The 22,437-nt window shown below is 47.1% G+C and overlaps 1 protein-coding gene across 1 annotated transcript in view; it reads left to right on the top strand.

Annotated features, from left to right (window-relative positions):
- Window positions 1-22,234, top strand: part of LOC119951028 (C-type lectin domain family 4 member E-like) — an 81,547-nt gene extending 59,313 nt beyond the window's left edge. Inside the window, exons 5-6 of the mRNA XM_038774061.1 lie at window positions 1,854-1,960; window positions 22,042-22,234. Of these exons, the coding sequence (XP_038629989.1) occupies window positions 1,854-1,960; window positions 22,042-22,234 (300 nt within the window). The remainder of the gene's footprint in view (window positions 1-1,853; window positions 1,961-22,041) is intronic.
- Window positions 22,235-22,437: the final 203 nt, after the last annotated feature.

The raw sequence follows: 22,437 nt of genomic DNA, 5'->3' as shown, positions 1-22,437 counted from the left end.
CACTGTCCCCATCAAACATTCCCAGGACAGGTACAGCACGGACGGGGTCAGATACAGAGTAAAGCTCCCGATATACTGTCCCCCTCGAACACTCCCAGGACAGGTACAGCACGGGATTAGATACAGAGTAAAGCTCCCTCTACACTGTCCCCATCAAACACTCCCAGGACAGGTACAGCACAGGGTTAGATACAGAGTCAAGCTCCCTCTACATTGTCCCAATCAAACACTCTTGGGACAGATACAGCATGGGGTTTGGGACGACGCAGTAGCACAGTGGTCAGCACTGCTGCCTCACAGCACCAGGACCCGCGTTCGATTCCCAGCTTGGGTCACTGTCGATGCGGAGTCTGCACATTCTCCCCGTGTCTGCGTGGGTTTCCTTTGGGTGCTCCGATTTCCTCCCACAAGTCCCGAAAGATGTGTTTGTTAGATGATTTGGGCATTCTGAATTCTCCCTCATTGTACCCGAACAGGCGCCGTAGTGTGGCGACTAGGGGATTTTCACAGTAACATCATTGCAATGTTAATGAAAGCCTACTTGTGACACTAATAAAGATTATTATTATTATAGGTACAGAGTAAAGTCCCTCCACACTGTCTCATCAAACACTCCCAGGACAGGTACAGCACGGGGTTAAATATAGTCAAAGCTCCCTCTACACTGTCCCCATCAAACACTCCCAGGACAGGTACAGCACGGGGTTAGATACAGAGTGAGATACCCTCAATCACGACACAGGAGAGAAGATAGATGCTTCAAAGGCTTTAATCATCTGAGGACTGTACTGCAGCCGAGAAGTGTGCTCATCACATGCTGCCGAGTGAGCCTTATCTTATATACCGTTTTCTGGGGGCGGGGCCAGAGGCGGAGTCCCCCATGGTTCCAAGCCCGGTCTTAAAGGGCCAATGCATTAAAGGTAAGGTACTGTTATAGCAGCTACTGATAACATTCATCACACAGAGTAAAGCTCCCTCTAAACTATCCCCATCAAAGACTCTCAGGGCAGGTACAACATGGCGTTAGACACAGAGTAAAGCTTCCTCTACACTGTTCCCATAAAACACTCCAAGGACAGGTACAGTACGGGTTAGAGACAGAGTAAAGCTCCCTCTACACTGTCATATGAAACACTGCCAGGACAGGGACAGCACAGGGTTAGATACAGAGTAAAGCTCCCTCTACACCAGGGGTGGGCAAACTTTTCCATGCAAGGGCCACATTCAGAAATTCACAATTTTAAAGGGCTGCATAGTATATTAAGTAAAATAATTAATATTTAAAATAGCCAAAATAAAAGGTTTTTAAAGAAAAAAAAAAGCAATTAATTTTTATTAATTAATATTTTAAAGTAGAAACTTTACATGAAACACATTTATTTGAAAAACAAAGTAACTCAGTTTAAGGAAAAAAAAGCAATTCATTTTTATTAATTAATATTTTAAAGTAGAAACTTCACATGAAACACATGTTGTGCCAAGCAATGATCACCCTACTCAAGTCAACGTACCACCCTATACCAGTAACCCAACAGCCCCCCCATTAACCTTAAAATTAAAAAAATGTTTTTTATTTTTTTTATGACTTGATCTTGGTGGGCCGCATACAGACCTTTGGCGCGGGCCGTAGTTTGCCCACCCCTGCTCTACACTGTCCCCATCAAACACTCCCAGGACAGGGACAGCACGGGGTTAGATACAGAGTAAAGCTTCCTCTAAACTGTCCCCATCAAACACTCCCACGACAGGTATGACACAGGGACAGGTACAGTGGGAAGACAGAGATGCAGAGCTGTGTGTGCGAATTGATACTAAGAAAAACTGTTCAAATTGCTTTTTTATTTTGGCTGCAGAATTCTATCGTCGAATTCATCAAGGCCAAGAAAGAAGATTATTGGATTGGAGTAACGGATGGCGCTGAGGAAGGGAAATGGAAATGGGTGGATGGGAGCACAGCGAGGTGAGAGAACGGGCAAGAGAGGGATTAGTTTGGGGATTGATACAGGGCTATGGGGAGAGAGTGGGATTGTGGGATTAGATTGTGAGTGAAGCCGGGCTATGGGGCTATGGGGAGAGTGGGGCAGATGGATTAGTTTGGGGATTGATACAGGGCTATGGGGAGAGATTGGGAAAGTGGGATTAGTTTGGGATCGATACAGGTGTTAAGATACTGTTGTAAAACCTTTTTTGTCTGCCGAGTTTTCCTTTTTATCCCCTCCCTGCTGCCTGTCTTCCCGTTAAGCTGCTACAATGTTGCCACACCATCTGGGATTTCTGTTTAAACGATAGATTTTAGGCTGAGTTGGAACCCCTATTGTGATGGATTAAGCTGGGACATCCCCTTTAGGTTCTGTGGTAGAACCGGTGATGATGATTTGATAGAATTGGCAAGAAGCCAATCAGAATGTACAATTTCCTATTGGGGCTTGTGGAGGGACCAGGCAGAAAGTTCCAGTAGGAACGAGGATCTTGTGAAGAGTGTCCTATTATTTTGGGTGGACTGGGAAGAGATCCAGGCACCAGGCAGCTTTGAATCTCTCTCTCGCTCTGCCCGTTGATTTAGAGAGCTTTCTACAACCGGCAGTTTCAGATTCAATACATGGTTAGGAGATCACTGGCTACAAAGAGCCATGTCAGCAGCAAAGAACAATCTCATAACTATTAATCCCCTTTTCAGTTTAAACCTTTCCCCTCCATTCCCGTTATGTGTGTCTGTCTTGTGTGGGTCTGGGGGCAGGTCGGTGGGTTCTGGGATTAGGTAGATTTGTTGGATCATTGTTCTGTTCGTCCTCAGTATATTCATCTTGTTATTAATAAATAGTTTGTTAATGTTTTTACTTTTGAACCTCCTGCCTGCTTCCCATTGCAGCAGCCTCATGCCAAAATGTCGATAGAATCACAGAATTTGCAATGCAGAAGGAGGCCATTCAGCCCATCGAGTCTGCACTGGCTCTTGGAAAGAGCACCCTATGCCTCCACCCGATCCTCATAACCCAGTAACCCCACCTCATCTTTTTTGGACACGAGGGCAATTTATCATGGCCAATCCACCTAATCTGCACATCTTTGGACTGTGGGAGGAAACCGGAGCACCCGGAGGAAATCCACGCAGACATGGGGAGAACGTGCAGACTCCGCACAGACTGTGACCCAAGCCCGGAATCAAACCTGTGACCCTGGAGCTGTGAAACAACAGTACTAACCACTGTGCGAGTAGGGCAGTGGGGTGGGTATGGGCTTGATGCAGGATATGGGGTGAGAGTGGGACAGTGGGATTAGTTTGTGAATTGATACAGGACTATGGGGATGAAATGGCACCGCAGGATTAGTTGTTTTGTACAGGTCTTTGGGGAGATAGCGGGGTAGTGGTGTGAGTTTGGGGATTTAATCAGGGCGATGTAGAGAGAGTGGGGCAGTGCGAATAGTTTGGGATTGATACAGGGCACTGGGGAGAGTTAGTCCAGTGGGATTAGTTTGAGATTGGTACAGGGCTATGGGGAGAGAGCATGGCAACAGGATTAGTTTGGGATTGATACAGGGCTAAAGGAAGAGAGTTGGGCAGTGGGATTAGTTCAGGATTGATACAGAGTTCTGAGGAGAGAGTGGGCTTGTGGGATTAATTTGGACATTGAGTCAGGGCTATGGGGAGAGAGCGGGACAGTTGGATTCATTTGGGATTGCTGCAAAACTATGGAGAGAGGTTGAGACAGTGCGATTAGTTTGGGAATTTACAGGGCAATGGGGAGTGAGTGTGTAGTGGGTTTAGTTTGAGATTGATAGAGGGCTATGGGGAGAGTGAGGGACAGTGGGGTTAGTTTGGAATTGATGAAGGACCATGAGGAGAGCACATTGCAGTGAGATTAATTTTGGATTGTTTCAGGACAATGGGGAGAGGGTGGGGCAGTGAGGTTAGTTTGGGTATTGATACGTCTATAGCAAGAGAACGTGGCCGGGAGATTAGTTTGTGATTGATGCAGGGTATGGGGAGAGAGCGGGGAGGAGTGAGCGGGGAAGTGTGATTAATTTGGGATTGATACAGGGCTATGAGGACAGAGTGTGAAAGTGGGATTAGTTTGGGATTGATGCAGGATGATATAGAGAGCATGGTGCAGTGGGATTAGTTTGGGATTGTTTCAGGACAATGGGGAGAGAGTGGGGCAGTGAGATTAGTTTGGGTATTGATACGTCTATAGCAAGAGAACGTGGTCGGGAGATTAGTTTGTGATTGATACAGGGTATGGGGAGAGAGTGGGGAAGTGTGATTAATTTGGGATTGATACAGGTCTATGAGGACAGAGTGTGAAAGTGGGATTAGTTTGGGATTGATGCAGGATGATATAGAGAGCATGGTGCAGTGGGATTAGTTTGGGATTGATGCCGGATGATACAGAGAGCATGGTGCAGTGGGATTAGTTTGGGATTGATGCAGGATGATATAGAGAGCGTGGTGTAGTGGGATTAGTTTGGGATTGATGCAGGATGATATAGAGAGCATGGTGCAGTGGGATTAGTTTGGATTGATGCAGGATGATATAGAGAGCATGGTGCTGTGGGATTAGTTTGGGATTGATGCAGGATGATATAGAGAGCATGGTGCAGTGGGATTAGTTTGGGATTGATGCAGGATGATATAGAGAGCATGGTGCAGTGGGATTAGTTTGGGATTGATGCAGGATGATCTAGAGAGCATGGTGCAGTGGGATTAGTTTGGGATTGATGCAGGATGATATAGAGAGCGTGGTGTAGTGGGATTAGTTTGGGATTGATGCAGGATGATATAGAGAGCATGGTGCAGTGGGATTAGTTTGGGATTGTTGCAGGACTAGGAGTGGAGAGCAGGGTTTTGGGATTAGTTTGTGAATTGAGGGCTCTGGGGAGAGAGTGGAACGGGATTTAAATTTACGGACTCATACAGGTCTATGGGGAAATAGTGGGGCAGTAGCATTAGTTTGGGATTTTTACAAGGCTATGGGGAGAGAGTGGGGCGGTGGGATTAGTTTGGGATTGACACAGGGCACTGGGGAGAGTGGGATTGTTTCGGTATTAAATGGATGGGTAGATAGGATTATGGGGAGAGGGGGCGGCAGCAGATTAGTTTGGGATTCATACAGAGCTGTGGGGAGAGGGTGTCTGAGTGGGATTGGAGCGGCATGATAACACAGTGTTTAACACTGTTGCTTCAGAGCACCAGGGACCTGGGTTCGATTCCCGGCTTGGGTTACTGTCTGTGTGGAGTCTGTACGTTCTCCCAGTGTCTGCGTGGGTTTCCAACGGATGCTCCGGTTTCCTCTCAAGTCCCGAAAGACGTGTTGTTCAGTAAATTGGACATTCTGAATTCTTCCTCCGTGTAATGAAACAGATGCTGGAGTGTGGCGACTGGAGAATTTTCACATTAGCTTCATTGCGGTGTTAATGCAAGCCTACGTGTGACACAAATAAAGAATATAACTAGGTTTTGGAATGATACAGGGCTATGTGTAGGTGTTGGGCTAATGTGATTAGCTGGGGATTGAGACAGGGCTATGAGATGAGAATGGGGCAGTGGGATTAGTTTGGGATTGATACAGGGCTAAGGGGAGAAAGTAGGGCAATGGGATTAGATTGTGTATTTACACAGGGCTATGGGGAGGGAGTGGGGCAGTGGGATTACTTTGTGATTGATACAGAGTTATGGGGAGGGAGTAGCGCAATGGGATTAGGTTGGGATTGATTCAGAGCTATCAGGAGGGAGTGGGGCACTGGGATTAGTTTGGGATTAATACATGGCTATGGGGAGAGAGCGAGGCTGTGGGATTAGTTTGGGATTGATTTTTTAAAATTAATTTACGGGATGTGGATATCGCTGTTTAGGCCAGCATTTATTGCCAATCCCTAGTTGCCCTTCAGAAGGTGGTGGTGAGTTGCCTTCTTGGATAGCTGCAATTCATGAGGTATAGGTACACCCACTGTGCTGTTAGGGAGGTAAATCCAGGATGTTGCCCCAGCGGCAGTGAAGGAGCGGCGATATATTTCCAAGTCAAGGTGGTGAGTAACTTGGAGGGGAACCTCCAGGTGGTGGGGTTTCCAGGTACCTGCTGCTCCTGTCCTTCTAGATGGTAATGATTGTGCGTTTGGAAGGTGCTGTCTCAGGAACCTTATTTGAGTTACTGCAGTGCACCTTGTGGATGGTACACATGGCTGCCACTGTTTTCATCGGTGGTGGAGGGTTTGAATGTTTGTGGATGACAGAGCAATTGTCCTGGATGGTGTTGAGCTTCTTGAATGTTGTTAGAGCTGCACTCATCCAGGCAAGTGGATACAGGGCTATTGGGAGAGAACGGGGCAGTAGGATTTGTTCAGGATTGGTACAGTGGTGTTTTGGAATTAGTTTGTGATTGGTACAGAGCTATGAGGAGGTGGTCGGACAGTGGGATTGTTGGGGATAACAAAGAACAAAGAAAAGTACAGCACAGGAACAGGCCCTTCGGCCCTCCAAGCCTGTGCCGACCATGCTGCTCGTCTAAACTAAAATCTTCTACACTTCCTGGGTCTGTATCCCTCTATTAGAATCATAGAATCATAGAATTTACAGTGCAGAAGAAGGCCATTCGGCCCATTGAGTCTGCAGTAGGCCTTGGAAAGAGCACCCTACCCAAGCCCACACCTCCACCCTATCCCCATAACCCAGTAACCCCACCCAACACTAAGGGCAATTTTGGACACTAAGAGCAATTTAGCAATGCCAATCCACCTAACCTGCACATCTTTGGACTGTGGGGGGAAACCGCAACACTCGGAGGAAACCCACGCCCACACGGGGAGAACGTGCAGACTCCGCAGAGACAGTGACCCAAGCCGGGAATCGAAACTGGGACCCTGGAGCTGTGAAGCAATTGTGCGAACCACTATGCTACCGTGCTGCCCGGTATTGTTAATTGCTACAGGGATTGCTACAGACCGAGGTGAAGAGGGAGTATCAGTGGTGTTACGTCACGCTGGGCGAGTGCACGGTCAGTTCCAGCCCCACAGACCTCAGAGTCCCATCATGAGTGGATTAACCAATAATCCATGTTTTCTGAACATCTTTAACACTTGACTGCTCTAATGAGTTACAGACTTTTTTTTTTAAATTTAGATTACCCAATTATTTTTTCCAATTAAGGGACAATTTAGCGTGGCCAATCCACCTACGCTGCACATTTTTGGGTTGTGGGGGAGAAACCCACGCAGACATGGGGAGAATGTGCAAACTCCACACGGACAGTGACCCAGAGCCGGGATCGAACCTGGGACCTCAGCGCCGTGATGCAGTTGTGCTAACCACTAGGCCACCGTGCTGCCCTATGAGTTACAGACTTAAGCAAAACATTAACAAACTGTTCATTGATAAAAGGAGGAAAAGATTAATAAAAAGAAAATACAGGATAATGGACTACCAGACTACCTAATCCCCAAACCCCATCCCACCCTCTACCCAGACACACACAAGACAGACACAAGGTGAGGGCGGTGAGGAATGCAAAAAAGAGGAATTAAAGGGTAAATTTGAGATGAGTCTTCACTACTGTGGTTGTGGCCTCTGGGAAATAGATTCACTCAAGAGCCTCAGTTTGGCGCAATTTCCTCCTCCCACCACCAGATGGTGTATTACCAAAGAGTATCAGGTCGGTGCAATTCCCTCTCTGGCCACCAGATGAAGTTCGGTGCAGGTTGTTCAGATCAGGGCAATTCTGATCTACCATCAGATAGAGTTTTCATCTCCCTTTGAGATTACTACCGTTCCCTTAATGGGTAAACATAGCTTCATTCTCCTTTTTCTGAACTCTACACAGAACTCTGGCCACACATTAAGGAATATTCTCAGTTTAAGCTTCAATTTTGAACTCTTCCCATTCCTAACAGTTCGAAGGATATTGACCTTTGGCAGTTTCACATTTAAGATCCTTTTCCAAGTTCTGATGGCTGTTTCTGCCCCTTTAAACATGAAAGTCTTCGCAGATTTATTAAAATCATCTGGCAGAGAGAGGAGGGAGAGATTCTTGGAGATCCCTGCTTGCTGGCTTTCTTCACAAACCTGAACAAAAGATGTAACTCTGCAGAAGACCCACCTTCTTTGCTGAAAGTTTCTGACTGGCTTCACCAACCATAGGCAGAGATAGGAGCTGGCTGAGAATCCTATAATCACCGATTGGATGCTTACCAAGTCTATCAAATTACACAACAGGTTCTGCCACAGAGCCTAGAGAGATGCATGGACCAACAGGACAGGGGTGTTCCTGCTCTGCCCAACATCTGTAGTTTAACTGAAATCCCCAATGGCGCACAAAGGTTGTAGCAGCTAACCAGAAGAATGTAGATCAATACAGGCAGCAGGACGGTATAAAAAAGGGGACATGGGACAGACAAAAGATTTTACAAAAATATCCTAACATACTTCCAACCACCCCCGCCCCCTCCCACCCCCACCCAAATGAATGAAACGTCAGGACTGGTAGTTTAATTGCAAGATATGCAATAGACACAACACACACACATACCTGTCCAGACTAACTCCAATACAATCCCCTGCCCGGTTTCAGCATTAGTACTATTTGACTTCTAATACATACAATAAAATACTTACCTCGAAGAAATAGATGTCCAGTATTTACAACAAATAATTGCTATAACGACGCTTGACAAAAAACTCTTGCGTTCTGGGTTTCAAATGTCTCTGTAAATGTAAGTAGTTAACAGTTCAGAAATGCTGGGGCCGGACAGCACCAATTCATTCTCCAACATGTTCATCGGCTTCTGAGACTCTCCTTGGTGATCCTTGGACCACAACAGGGTTGCATGTTCCTGCAACATGCATCGTTCCTCAGTTTCCAGCTGAGCCAGTCTCTGTGGCTGTAATCGGGACACAGCCACAGAGGTGGCTTTGGTGGTTCAAAGGTTTTGAAGTTCACACCATGGGTATTTATCAGAGTGCCCCCTGGTGCTTCTCTACAACTTTGTCTACACGCCTTTGGCACCTGCTCGAAACCCGTGTCGCGTCTTTTCGTCCGACGTCACTTCGTCCAACGACACTTCGTTAGATTTCCAGAACTGTACCCGAGAGAGAATAATGGGGAGAGGACAAGATGATTTGATATTCTACAATTCCGACAGACACAGATATAAGTGGGAGTCTAATTGGATTTAGACAATGAGTGCAGTTCTGAAAGAAGCAGATTTAAACTCGATTTTCGTCGAGTGATTAAAACCTCTGGTTGGCAGTGGGTTCTGACATTACAGGTCTGAAATGATCAAATATTCCATCAGATACAATGGCTCTCATCACGCTGGAGCATACATAGGTGAATATCCTGCAGCTTATCTTAATAATGTCTGGAGATCAAGCAGCACAAATGCAGAACTCAACCTCAAGAGGCGAAATAGGTGGAGAGGATCCTTGAGCAGTAACATTGAAAAACTAAATTAAACTATTTGTAATTGGATAATTGGACGAAGTGACGTTGGACCAAAAGACGGGCGGACAAAAAGACGTTGGACCAAAAGACGTGGACGAAGTGTCGTTGGACGAAATGACGTCGGACGAAAAGACATAGCACCCTCTAAACCAGTCTCTTGCTGTTCCTCAGGTAACGCGAATGAACCTTCCTGATTGTCTGATCAACTTATACACAAACTTTGCGGGTTTCCAACAACTCTTCTATAAGTAGAGTTGTTAACGCTGAATGAATTAGTGGGTTCACTGGTAACCAATCGAGTCTTTTCAACCACCTGGCTTCACATTCTCTCTTGGCCTTCACAGGGCCCCCTTCAGCACCAAGACCCACTGAGGGGTCGGTCCCCTCAAAGTTAATTGACTCGACAGACACTATTCCCAGGGTGGCAACTTTTACCTCCTCAGCGGAGTTTTCGTCACCAAAGGCACCTGCACTTTCAGAATCAGAGGATGGGACATCACTGACTCTGCGACCAGCCTGGGTTTTTTCTTTCCTCTGTGATTGCAGAACCACAACAGGATTTGTCAATCACCTTTCCCTTAACTCCTAAAAAGGATTGACAGAAACAACTTCACCTTCCTGGCTCTCAACCTCCGCGACACGAAAAGAGGCTGTAAACCTTCAAAATGATGTAGGCCGACCAGCCGCTCGCTTGGTGTCACTCCCCGGTCCTGACTGTGCTCCTACTGACTAACTGACGCTGTGCGGTCAGGTAAACTTTCCTTCAGAGTAGCTGCTCTGGGAACTCATTTCACCTGAAGGGAACGGCAATGGGGTTGTCACAAACAACGGTAACAATTTACCTTTTGGCAAGTCCAATTCACCTACCTCCTCCTGGTTACTAAGTCCTTTACTAGCTTTGGAAGAATTGCTCGCCAGTGGTCCAAGTTCAATTGGTGATGAGTCTACTCGGATACAACTGTCTATCATTGCATCATAGTTAGACCCGAGATCAAAGTCAAGACTGTCGTTTGACTCTCCTCCCTACTATCACTCTTACAACACTATTCACCATTACTTTGTAACCAGGACCTAGGTCAAAGTCAAAACCTTTATGACTCCTCCTCACCAAGATTTTTGCAACAATTGTTTCCCAACACCCCATAATCAGAACTGAGTTCAAAGTCAAGACTCTTGTCCAATTTCTCAGCCATACGGTCAGCGTCAGTCTGAAATGCTCGGATCCTGGGTCACTATCATGGTCACTTGAAATGTTTTCAACAGCTGTCAACACCTCTTTCGCTAAGTCCTCTACTGCCCAAAGAGTCTTCCTAGCTCCCGTCTGCCCTTCAGTTGGCATTTCAGGGGCTAACTGCAATACTTCCTTCAGACTTTCTGTAACCATGGGCAAAGCTACAACCTTCACTCCCGCTCAATCGTTCCCCAGAGCAAAGTCTATTCCTTCCATTGGGAATTCCTTAACCACTCCAACAACTATCAGACCTGGCAATGAATCGCACTCCAACTGCAATTTATGCAATGGAACTGGGATACAACTTCCACCCATCCCATTCACAAATACCTCAGCTTTCACTGAGCTCTCTCGAGAAAATACCAAATCCTTCTCCAGCACAAGAGATCGGGGTTACCTCTGTTTCTCTCAAAACCGGTACGGGTTTGGCTCGCTCTGGCGAGGAAAATGGGATGACTTTCCCCTGAGACACAAAACCAGAATATCTTTCACCGACCTCATTCTTTACACCTGCTCCCCAGTGGTATCACCCTAGGTCTCCGAAGTCCAGTTAACGCTGTTGTCTGCACCGGAGCATTCTCCTCTTTATCTCCTTTCGCAGGATCTTCCTTCCGAACACCCACCAGGACCATGGGCTTTCCCTGAATTTTTCAACAGCCGACCAAACGTGCCCCATCTTGTTACAGTTACAATACCTTGGCCTCGAAGTCTCACTTCCACCCACAGTACCTTCCTTTCTGGTCTGAGGTAGAGATCTTGGAGCCTTCCCAGCGATCCATTCTTTACCTTGGCTACCTGCCGTCCTCTCACACTCCCACTTACCATCCTTTTAAAAATTATGGTGATGATGGAACAAAGTTCTGAATCGATGGATTAGCTCATAATATTCAGCTATAATTGCTGCCTGTAGAGCAGTTTGTACCCTTTGCTCTTATACATGGGTTTTTATTATCAAAGGGAAGGAATTCTTAAACTCCTGTAAGAGAATCACCTCTCTCACAGCCTCCTAGGTAGTTGCAATTCCCAAATTTTGTACACATCAATTAAAATTGTTCCGCTTAACCCTCTCAAATTCTGCATAAGTCTGTCCTGGCAGTATCTTCAAATGCCAGATTTTTTGACGATATGCTTCGAGAACCAATTCTTATGCATCTAGACTTTTTGACTGTGTCATAATCCCGAGATCCTGCTGTCACAAGGCAGCTAAACATCCTGTGCACCCCCCTGTCAACGTGCACTACAGGGGTAATATCCACTTCTCTTTTGGCCACTCCATTTGGATTGCTATTTTCTCGAAAGCCCTAAAGAACATTTCCACTTCTTTCTCTTCAAAGTTTTGGAGAGTCTGTATAAACTTAAACATATCACCACTAAGTTCTGCTCTCGGACCAGGCTGCCTCCAACTTCTGTCAGCTTTCTATTTTGTGCCAGTACCACAAGCTGAAACTCTATCTCTCTCTTTCTCTTTCCTCTCTATCTCTTTCTCTCTTTCCTCTCTCTTCACTTCCATTTCCAGCTATTTTTGTTTTTGCTGCATTCTATTTCTCTCTGTTTTTGCTGCATTTCAAACTGTTTCATCTGTAACTGGATCTTAGCCAATTCTACTGACTGTGGACCTGGCATCGGCTGCATTGCCTGTTTTTCCTTCAGATTTAAATGTTGAGCAATCTCGTCAATTACCCCCGCGTTCTCATCTCCAGCTGGTACAACCAATTTTAATGCCCTTGCCAATTTGATGAGCTGGTCTTTGTGAAGCTGCTCCAAATAAACCAGGGATATTTCTTCCACCTGGAGAAATTGTTCGCAGCCTCCATAGCCATCTTGCTTTCTTACTACAAACCGTGTCTCTCTTTGTAATTTAATCTGTACCCACCATTCGCCGTCTAATGCTTCCAATCCTGGACGAGCCCCCAATGTATGTTATAACATCCGGGGAGAGTGTGTGGCCAATTCCAGCCCCATAGACCATGGAGTCTCAACACAAGTAAATTAACAATAATCCATGTTTTCCAAACATCTTTACCCCTTGATTGCTCCAATGAGTTACAGACACCAGATTTATAAGTAAAACATTAATAAACTGCCAATTAATAAAACGAGAAAAAGATGACTATGTGAACAAATAACAGGATAATGGTCTTCCAGACTACTTAATCACAAGACCCTGTCCCACCTTCCACCCAGACACACACAAGACAGACACAAGATAAAGTTTGGTGAGGAATAAAAGAAACAGGATTAAAGGTAGGTTTGTGATGAGTCTTCACGACTGTGGTTGTGGTCCCTGGGAACCAGATTTATACAAGAGGTTCAGGTTGGCTCAATTCCCTCCTTTGACCACCAGATGCCAGTTTACCCAAGACTTCCAGGTTGGTGCAATTCCTCCAATCAGCCAACAGGTGGTGGTACTTTCTTGGTGTTCAGTTCAGTGCAATTCCCATCGCTGGCGACTGGATGGTGCTGAACACATGATGGAGGTTTTGCCTCCCTGGGAGATTGCTACCAATCCATTACTGGGTAAACATAGCTTTATACTCCTTTGAACTCTATACCAGACTTCTGGCTGCACTTTAAGGAATATTCTCAGTTGAAACTTCAATTTTGAACTCTACCCAGCCCCTGATGTACACAGTTCGAAAGTTACTGACCTTCAGGAAAACAGTTTGCACTTTCACATTCAAGTTCTCTTTCCCTGTTCTGATGGCTTTCTGTGTGCCTTAATCAAAAAGTCTTCACAGATTTGGCTAGAACGCCTCTTAAAATCGTCTGGCAGAGAGAGTGAAGGAGAGAGATTCCTGAAGATCCCTGCTCACTGGCTTTGTTCACAGGATTGAATAAAATGTAACTTTCCAGAAGACCCACCTTCTTTCCTGAAAGTTTCTAACTGGCATCACCAACCACAGGCACTGATAGGAGCTGGCTGAGAATCCTATACACACCAATTGGCTGCTGCGAAGTCTATTAGACCACATCACAGGTTCTGCCACAGAACCTAGAGGGGACGTCGGGGCCAGGTTCAACGGGACAGGGGTGTTCCAGCTCTGCCTAAAGTTTATAGTTTAACAGAAACCCCAAATGGCACAGTAAGGTTGTAGCAGCTAACCAGAAGATTGTAGATCAAGGCAGACACAGGACGGGGATTAAAAAGGGGACACATACAGCCAAAATGTTTTACTAAAATATCCTAACACTGGGATTAGGCTTTGGATTTACACAGGGTCATGCAGAGAGAGCTGGACAATGGGATTAGTTCTGGGATTGCCGCATGCCAATGGGGAGAGAGTGGGACAGTGGGATTAGGTTGGAATCAATACAGGGCTATTGGGAGTCAGTGGGTCAATGAGATTAGTTAATGGATTGATACAGGGCCATGGAGAGAGAGTGGGGCAGGGGGTTAGCTTGCGATTGAAACAGGGCTATGTGGAGAGAGTAGGGCAGGTGGATTAGTTTGGGTTGATCCAGGGCAATGGGGAGAGGATGGGGCAGTAGGATTAGTTTGGCACTGATATCGGGCTATGGGGAGACAGTGTGACAATGGGATTTTTAACGGATTGACACAGGGCTATGGGGAGAGAGTAGGAGAGTTGGATTCAGTTCGGATGTATAAAGGGATATGGAGACAGAGTGAGGCAGGTGGATTAGTTTAACAATTGATGTATGGTTATGGGGAGAGAGTGGAGTAGCGGGGTCTAATTTGGGGATTGATACAGGGCTAAAAGGAGAGAGCAGGCACTGGGAATAATTTGTGTTTAATACGTGGCTATGGGGAGGGAGCGAGGAAGTTTGATTACTTTGGGATTGATAAAGGGCAAGAGAGTGGGACGAATGTATCAGTTTGAGACATTTAGAGGGCTATGGGGAGAGAGTGGTGCTGTGAGATTAGTTTGGATTGAGACAGAACTATGGCGCGAGAGTTGGACAGTGGGATTAATTGGGGATTGATACAGGGCTATGCGAAGAAATTGGGACAATGGGATAGTTTGGGATTGATACTGGGCTATGGGGAGGGAGTAATAAGAATAATAATCTTTATTGTCACAAGTAGGCTTACATTAACACTGCAATGAAGTTACTGTGAAAAGCCCCTATTCGTCACATTCCGGTGCCTGTTCAGGTACACGGAGGGAGAATTCAAAATGTCCAATTCACCTAACAGCATGTCTTTCGGGACTTCAGGGAGGAAACCGGAGCAGCCGGAGGAAACCCACACAGACACAGGGAGAACGTGCAGACTCCGCACAGACAGTGACCCCAGCCAGGAATCGAACCTGGCACCCTGGTGCTGTGAAGCAACAGTGTTGACCACTGTGCTACTGTGCTACCCCCATGCGAGTAGGGCAGTGGCATTAGGTTGGGATTAATACTGGGTTTTGGGGACAGAATGGGGCAGAAGAATGGGTTTGGAGATCGAAACAGGGCTGTGGGAAGGGAGTGTGAAAGAGGGATTAGTTTAGGGTTGATACAGGACCATGGGGAGGGTGCGGTGCAGTGACATTAACTTGGAATTAATAGAGGCAATGGGGTGTGAGCAGGACAGTTGGATTTGTTTGGGATTCAAACAGGATTGTGGGTGGAACGTGGGACAGTGGGATTAGTTTGGGTTTGATACACAGAACATACAGTGCAGAAGGAGGCCATTCGGCCCATCGAGTCTGCACTGACCCAGTTAAGCCCTCACTTCGACCCTATCCCCGTAACCCAATCACCCCTCCTGACCTTTTTGGTCACTAAGGGCAATTTATCATGGCCATTCCACCTAACCTGCATGTCTTTGGACTGTGGGAGGAAACCAGAGGACCCGGAGGAAACCCACGCAGACACGGGAAAAATGTGCAGACTCCGCACAGACAATGACCCAGCGGGGAATGGGACCTGGGACCCTGGCGCTGTGAAGCCACAGTGCTATCCACTTGTGCTACCGTGCTGCCTCATACGTCACTATGAGGCCGGAGTGGGACAGTGGGATTAGTTTGGGAATGATACAGGACTATGGGAAGAGTGGGATTAGTTTGCAATTGACATGACACTATGAGGAGAGTGTGGGCAGAGGGAAAAGTTTGTGATTGATCCAGGACAATGGGGAGAGAGCGGGACAGTGGGCTTAGTTTGGGATTGATACAGGGCTATACAGAGAGCGCGGGTAAGTGGGCTTAGTTTGGGATTGATAGAGGGCTAGGGGGAGAGGGCAGGGCAGTGGGCTTAGTTTAGGATTGATACAGGGCTATGGAGAGAGAGTGGGACAGTGGGATTGGTTTGTGATTGATACAGGATGTTGGGGAGAGCGTGGTGCATTGGGATTTATTTGTGATTGGCACAGTGCTATACAGAGAGAGTGGTGCAGTGGGATTGTTTTTGGATTGATACATAGATACATAGAAGATAGGAGCAGGGGAGGCCTATTGACCTTTGAGCCTGCTCCGCCATTCATCATGATCATCTAACTCAATAGCTTAATCCTGCTTTCTCCCCATCGCCTTTGATCCCATTCTCCCCAAATGTCATATCTAGCCGCCTCTTGAATATATTCAAAGTTTTAGCATCAACTACATCCTGTGGTAATGAATTCCACAGACTCACCACTCTGTGTGAAGAAATATCTCCTTATCTCTGTCAGAAATGGTTTACTCTGAATCTTCAGACTGTGACCACTGGTTCTGGACACACCCACCATTGGGAACATCTTCCCTGCATCTACCCTGTCTAGTCCTGTCAGAATTTTATAAGTCTTTGTGAGATCCCCCTCCATTCTTCTGAACTCCAGCGAGAACAATCCCAACCTAGTCAATCTCTTCTCATATGACAGTCCCGCCATCCCTGGATTCAGTCTGGTAAACCTTCGCTGCACTCCCTCAAGGGCAAGAACATCCTTCCTCAGAGAAGGAGACCAAAACTGCACAATACTCCAGGGTGTGGCCTCACCAAGGCCCTGTATAATTGCAGCAATACATCCCTGCTTCTACACTCAAAGCCTCTCGCACTGAAGGCCAACATACCATTAGCCTTCTTTACCGCCTGCTGCACCTGCATGCTGAACTTTTTGAATTGATATAAGGTTATGGGGTGAGAGCTGGGCAGTAGGCTTAGTTTGGGATTAATCCAGGGCCATGGAGAGAGTCGGACAGTGGGATTGTTTTTGAATTGATACAAGGTTATGGGGCGAGAGCTGGGCAGTGGGCTTAGTTTGGGATTGATACAGGGCTATGGGGAGAGAGTCGGACAGTGGGATTGTTTTTGAATTGATACAGGGCAATGAGGAGAGAGTCGGACAGTGGGATTGTTTTTGAATTGATACAGGGCTATGGAGAGTCGGACAGTGGAATTGTTTTTGAATTGATACAGGGCTATGGAGGACTGTCGGACAGTGGGATTAATTTCTGTATTCTATGTGGCTACAATGAGAAAGCGGAGGAGAGGAGTTACCTTGGGATTGATACAGGGCAATGGGGAGAGATTGGGGCATTTGGATTATTTTGTGATTCATTCGGGGCTATGGGTGTTGTGTTCTCTATTTTACTTTATCTGGATGGCTCAGATGCATAGTGTTGAATAAGGAATGCAAAGCTTTGTTAACAAACAAAACTATTAATTTATTACATTCAATCACATCCCCAAAGGAGAAGGTTTCTCTATTAAACAGTGATATCTCTAACGCAGACTTTCTCAAGTACAACTGCTCTCTCTCTCATGCCTCACTATCTTATTTAGCTCTCTCCTAACTCATGACTCCCAGAATCCCCAAAGTCACATGACATATGACTGTTTTGTGGTTCCCTCGAGTGGTAGGAAGCATTATCATTAACTTGTTAACGTTTTACATCCCAGTCAATATACATATCATTACAAAGAGGAAAAAGCGGAGAAGTGGCATTACTTTGGGATTGATACAGGGCGATGGCATGAGGAGGAGGAAGGGGGATTAGTTTGGGGTTGATATTAGGCTGTGGAAAGCGAGCGGAGCAGTGGGATTAGTTTGGGATTGATACAGGGCTATGGGGAGGTGGTGGGACAGTGGGATTAGTTAGGTATTGATATAGGGCTTTGAGGAGAGCTTGGCAGTGGGATCAGATTCGGGATTGATACAGGGCTATGGGGAAAGAGCGGGCAGTGGGATCAGTTTGGGGATTGATGCAGGGCTATGGGAAGAGAGTGGGGCAATAGGATTAGTTTGGGGATTGATCAAAGTTTATGGGGAGTGAGATTGGGCTATGGGGAAAGAGTGCGGCAGTGGGATTAGTTTGGGATTGAGACCGGGCTCTGGGGAATGAGCAGGTCAGTGACATCAATTTGGGATTGACAGAGGTTTATGGGGAGTGAGTGGGAGAGTGGGATTAAGATTGGACTATGAGGAGAGAGTAGGGCAGTCAGATTAATTTGCGATTGACACAGAGCAACGGGGAGAGCACAGGGCAGTGGGATTAGTTTGGGATTGAGATTGGGCTATGGGGAGAGGGTGGGCAGTCAGGTTAGTTGAGATTGATACAGGGCTACGGAGAGAGAGCGGTACATGGGATTAGTTTGTGAATTGATTCAAGGACATGATGAGAGAGCGGGGCATTGGCATCAGTTTGGGATTGATACAGGGCTATGGGGAGAGAGTGTGGCAGTGGCGTCAGTTTGGGGATTGGTGCAGGGCTGTAATGAGAGAGTGAGACAGAGAGATTAGTATGGGTTTGATAAAGGTTAATGGGAAGTGAGCATGGCAGTGGAATTAGTTTGGAATTCATACAGGGTTATGCGGAGAGAGCAAGGCAGTGGGAATAATTTACGATTATACAGGGTTATGAGTGGAGAGACGGGCAGTGAGGCTAGTTTGGGACTGATACAGGGTTACGGGAAGTGAGCGCGGCAGTGAGATTAGTTTTGGATTGATACAGGGCTGTGAGTAGAGAGTGTGGCAGTGGGGCCAGATTAATACCATGACCCGCTGTACCCCAGAGCCCTGTATCAATCCAAAATTAATCCCACTGCTCCCGTTTCAGCCACAGCCTTTTAACAATTCCAAATGAACCCCACTGTCTCGCACTCTTCCCATTGTCCTGTATCAAATCCCAATTCATCCCACTGTCTCGCTCTCTCATCATAGCCTAGTTTTGGGATTGCTACATGTTATGAGCCAGGGCTTAGAAACTCCAGTGTATTATGAAGCTCACCTGACCTATAACTTTTATGTTGAATTTGGCTAGGATGGGCACAAGAACCTTCACTTCAGCTGTGATTCATCAGACTTCCTTGGCACTTTTAGCAAAACAAAGTTTATTATAAGAATGTAGTTAAACATATATGAAACACAGCTAGAATTTGTTATCAACTACAAACATAAAAAAAATCACAACAGCTACAGTAATCTATGTATATAACCCTTAATGAATCCCGCTCAGTAGCTGTTCCAATTCAATAACAAAATCCAATAAACCAAAACCCCTTTCAAGGGCATGGCCCAGCACACTGTAATCTCACTTGAATGGGACTGGTTCTTTCCCTGAGATTCTGATTCTGCCTCCAACCAGCAGATTCAAACTCCTTCCAGAAAGCAACTCTATCTTTTAAGTTACCGAGGCAGTTTGCCACACCCAATGTGCTTTCAGTTCACTGGAACAGCTTTAAAATGAAAACGGAAACACTGCGGGCGCGATTCTCCGCAACGGCGGAGAACCGGGAAGGCTGCCGTGAAAGAGGCCGTTACTCACGGCAGCCTTCGCGCCCCCTCCTGGGACCCGATTCTCCCCCCCCCCCCCCCCCGACGGGGCTAGTATCGGGGCCCCGGGGGTCTCGGCGGCACGGCCTTGATGACTGTCGTCAAGGCCGCACGCCAAGAATGATGCCGGCTGACACGCCTAATGACGTCAGCTGCACATGTGCAGGTTGTACAGTGCCAATCCGCGCATGCGCGGTTGGCGTCTTTCCCCTCAGCCGCCCCGCAAGATGTGGCGGCTTGATCTTGCGGGGCGGCGGAGGGGAAATAGTGCGTCCGTTTAGGACGCTGGCTTGATGATCGGTGGGCACCGATCGTGGGCCTGTCCCCTCCGTAGCACGGCTGTGGTGCTCCCGTGCCAATCGGGCGCCTAGAAGACCCAAACGGGCTTCTGGCGCCCGTTTCACAACGGTGGCGACCAGGTGTGCTTGACGCCATTGTGAAAAGGTCGGAAACGGCCGGCCACTCGACCCATCGGGATCGGAGAATCGGCATTCGCCGTAAAAATCGGCGAGAGGCGATTCGGCGGGGGGGGGGGGGGGGGGGGGGGGAAGAGCAGGAGGTACCAGGGGGGCGTGAAAAATGGTGGGAGGCCCTCCCGCTATTCTCCCAGGTGTCATGGGGAGCGGAGAATTTCGCCCTGCTTCTCTTCCGCAGTCCTAAGCACCAAACTGAAGCTGAAACCCAAAACACTAAACCCCCTCTCACCTGACAGCCACAGCCCAGCTCCACCCACAAATTACATCACTGAAGCCGTGCTACAGGTCATGTGGTAAAACCAAACCTTTCTTAAAGGGACACTCAAAAGACAGAAAGGCTATCAGGAATGAGCATGGCAGTGGGAATTGATACAGGCTGGTAAAGAGCACGGGGCAGTGGAGTTAGTTTGGGGATTGATATAGGGCTATGAGGAGAAAGTGTGGCAATGGGATCAGTTTGAGAATTATGACAGGGCTATGAGGAGAGAGCATTGCAGTGGGATTAGTTTGGGTTTGATACAGGTTTATGGGAAGTTAGTGTGGCAGTGGAATTGCTTTGTGAATTTTCCAGCGCTATGGGGAGGGAGCGGGGCGATGGGAATACTTTGGGATTCATACAGGGTTTTGGCTGGAGAGGGGGACAGTGAGATTAGTTTGGGATTGATACAGGGCTATGAGGAGAGAGTGCGGCAGTGGGGTTAGTTTGAGATTGATACAGGGCTATAGGGAGAGAATGTGGCGGTGGGATCAGTTTGCGGATTGATACTGAGCTATAAAGGGAGAGTGGGGCAGTGAGATCAGTCTGGGATTGTTAAAGGGCTGTGGGTGAGAGTGAGGCAGTGGTACTAGTTTGGGATTGATACAGGGTTATTGGGAATGAGCGGCTCAGTGGTATTAATTTGGGGCTCATACAGGGCTATGCAGAGACAGTGATGCTGTGGGATTAGTTTGAGATTGATAGAGGGCCATGGGGGCAGCGGGCAGTGGAATTAATTTGGGATTCATATAGTGCTATGGGGTGAGAGAGTGATAGTGGCATCAGTTTGGGGATTGATGCAGGTTTATGTGGAGAGGGTGGGGTAGTGGCATCAGTTTGGGGATTGATGCAGGGCAATTGGAAGATGGCAGTATAGTGGGTTCAGTTTGAAATTAATGCAGGTCTATGGGGAGAGAACAGAGCAGTGGGATGAGTTTGGGAATTATATGGGATCTGAGGAGAGAATTGGGCAGTGCGATTAGTTTTGGGATTGATACATGGCAATAGGGAGAGAGTGGAACAGTTTGATTAATTTGGGGACTGATACAGATCTGTGGTGAGTGAGCGGGACAGTCAGATTAGTTTGAGATTAATACAGGGCTATCAAGAGAGAGTTGGGCTGTGGGATTACTTTGAGATTCATAGAGGGCTATGGGGAGAGAGTGGGGCAGTGGGATTAGTTTGGGATTGATACAGGGCTATGGGGAGAGAATGTGACAGTGGGATCAGTTTGGGATTGATACAGGGCTATAAAGGGAGCGGGGCAGTGAGATTAGGCTGGGATTGTTGAAGGGCTGTGGGTGAGAATGGGGCAGTGGTACAAGTTTGGGATTGATACAGGGTTATTGAGAATAAGTGGGTCCGTGGTATTAATTTGGAATTCATACAGGGCTATGCAGAGAGAGTGGGGCTCTGGGATTAGTTTGAGATTGAAACAGGGCTATGGGGTGAGAGCGTGACAGTGGGATTTGTTTGGGATTGATCCAGGACTATGGGGAGAGAGTGTGGCAGTGGGATTAGTTTGGGATTGAAACAGGGCTCTGGGGAGAGCGTGGGATAGTGGGGTGTATTTGGGAATGTTAAAGGGTTGTGGGGAATGAGTGGGTCACTGATATTAATTTGGGTTTGATGCAAAGCAATGCAGAGAGAGTGGGGTTCTGGAATTAGTTTGAGATTGATACAGGGCTATGGGGAGAGAGTGGGGCAGTGGGATTATGTTGGGATTGATACAGGGCTATGGGGAGAGAGTGGGGCAGTGGGATTATGTTGGGATTGATACAGGGCTATGAGGAGAGAGTGGGATTTGTTAGGGGATTTACACTGTGCAAAGGGGAAATGAAAGGAGGGAGCCCGACACTAGGATTAGTTTGGGATTGGTACCGGACGGTTTCACATTTTGTGCAGGATTTGTGTGGGATTTTAATGGATATTATTTTTTCCATATTCCCCAGTTATTTGAATTGGCAGAAAGACCAACCAGATAATTCTCAGAATAATGAAGACTGTGTCACAATCAGTGAAGATATCAGGGACGGTACATTCGGCTGGAATGATGACAATTGTGGAAAAGATTATCCTTTTATCTGTGAGAAATGGGCTCTGCCCCAGATCGACGCTGCCGACTTTGAGAAATTCTGTTCCTGAAGAGAGACTGGGACACAGAACGAGAGACTGAGGATTGTGTAAAGATCCCCCACTCCCCTCCTCCCTTCCCCACTGTGCCCACCCCCTCCTCCCTTCCCCGCCCCCTCCTCCCTTCCCCACTGTCCCCACCCCCTCCTCCTTCCTCCCTTCCCCACCCCCTCCTCCCTTCCCCACTGTGCCCACCCCCTACTCCCTTCCCCGCC

This window comes from Scyliorhinus canicula, chromosome 16, assembly GCF_902713615.1.
Source record: "Scyliorhinus canicula chromosome 16, sScyCan1.1, whole genome shotgun sequence".
In the NCBI taxonomy this organism is placed as follows: Eukaryota; Metazoa; Chordata; class Chondrichthyes; order Carcharhiniformes; family Scyliorhinidae; genus Scyliorhinus; species Scyliorhinus canicula.
This window is presented reverse-complemented; position numbering and strand designations above follow the sequence as displayed.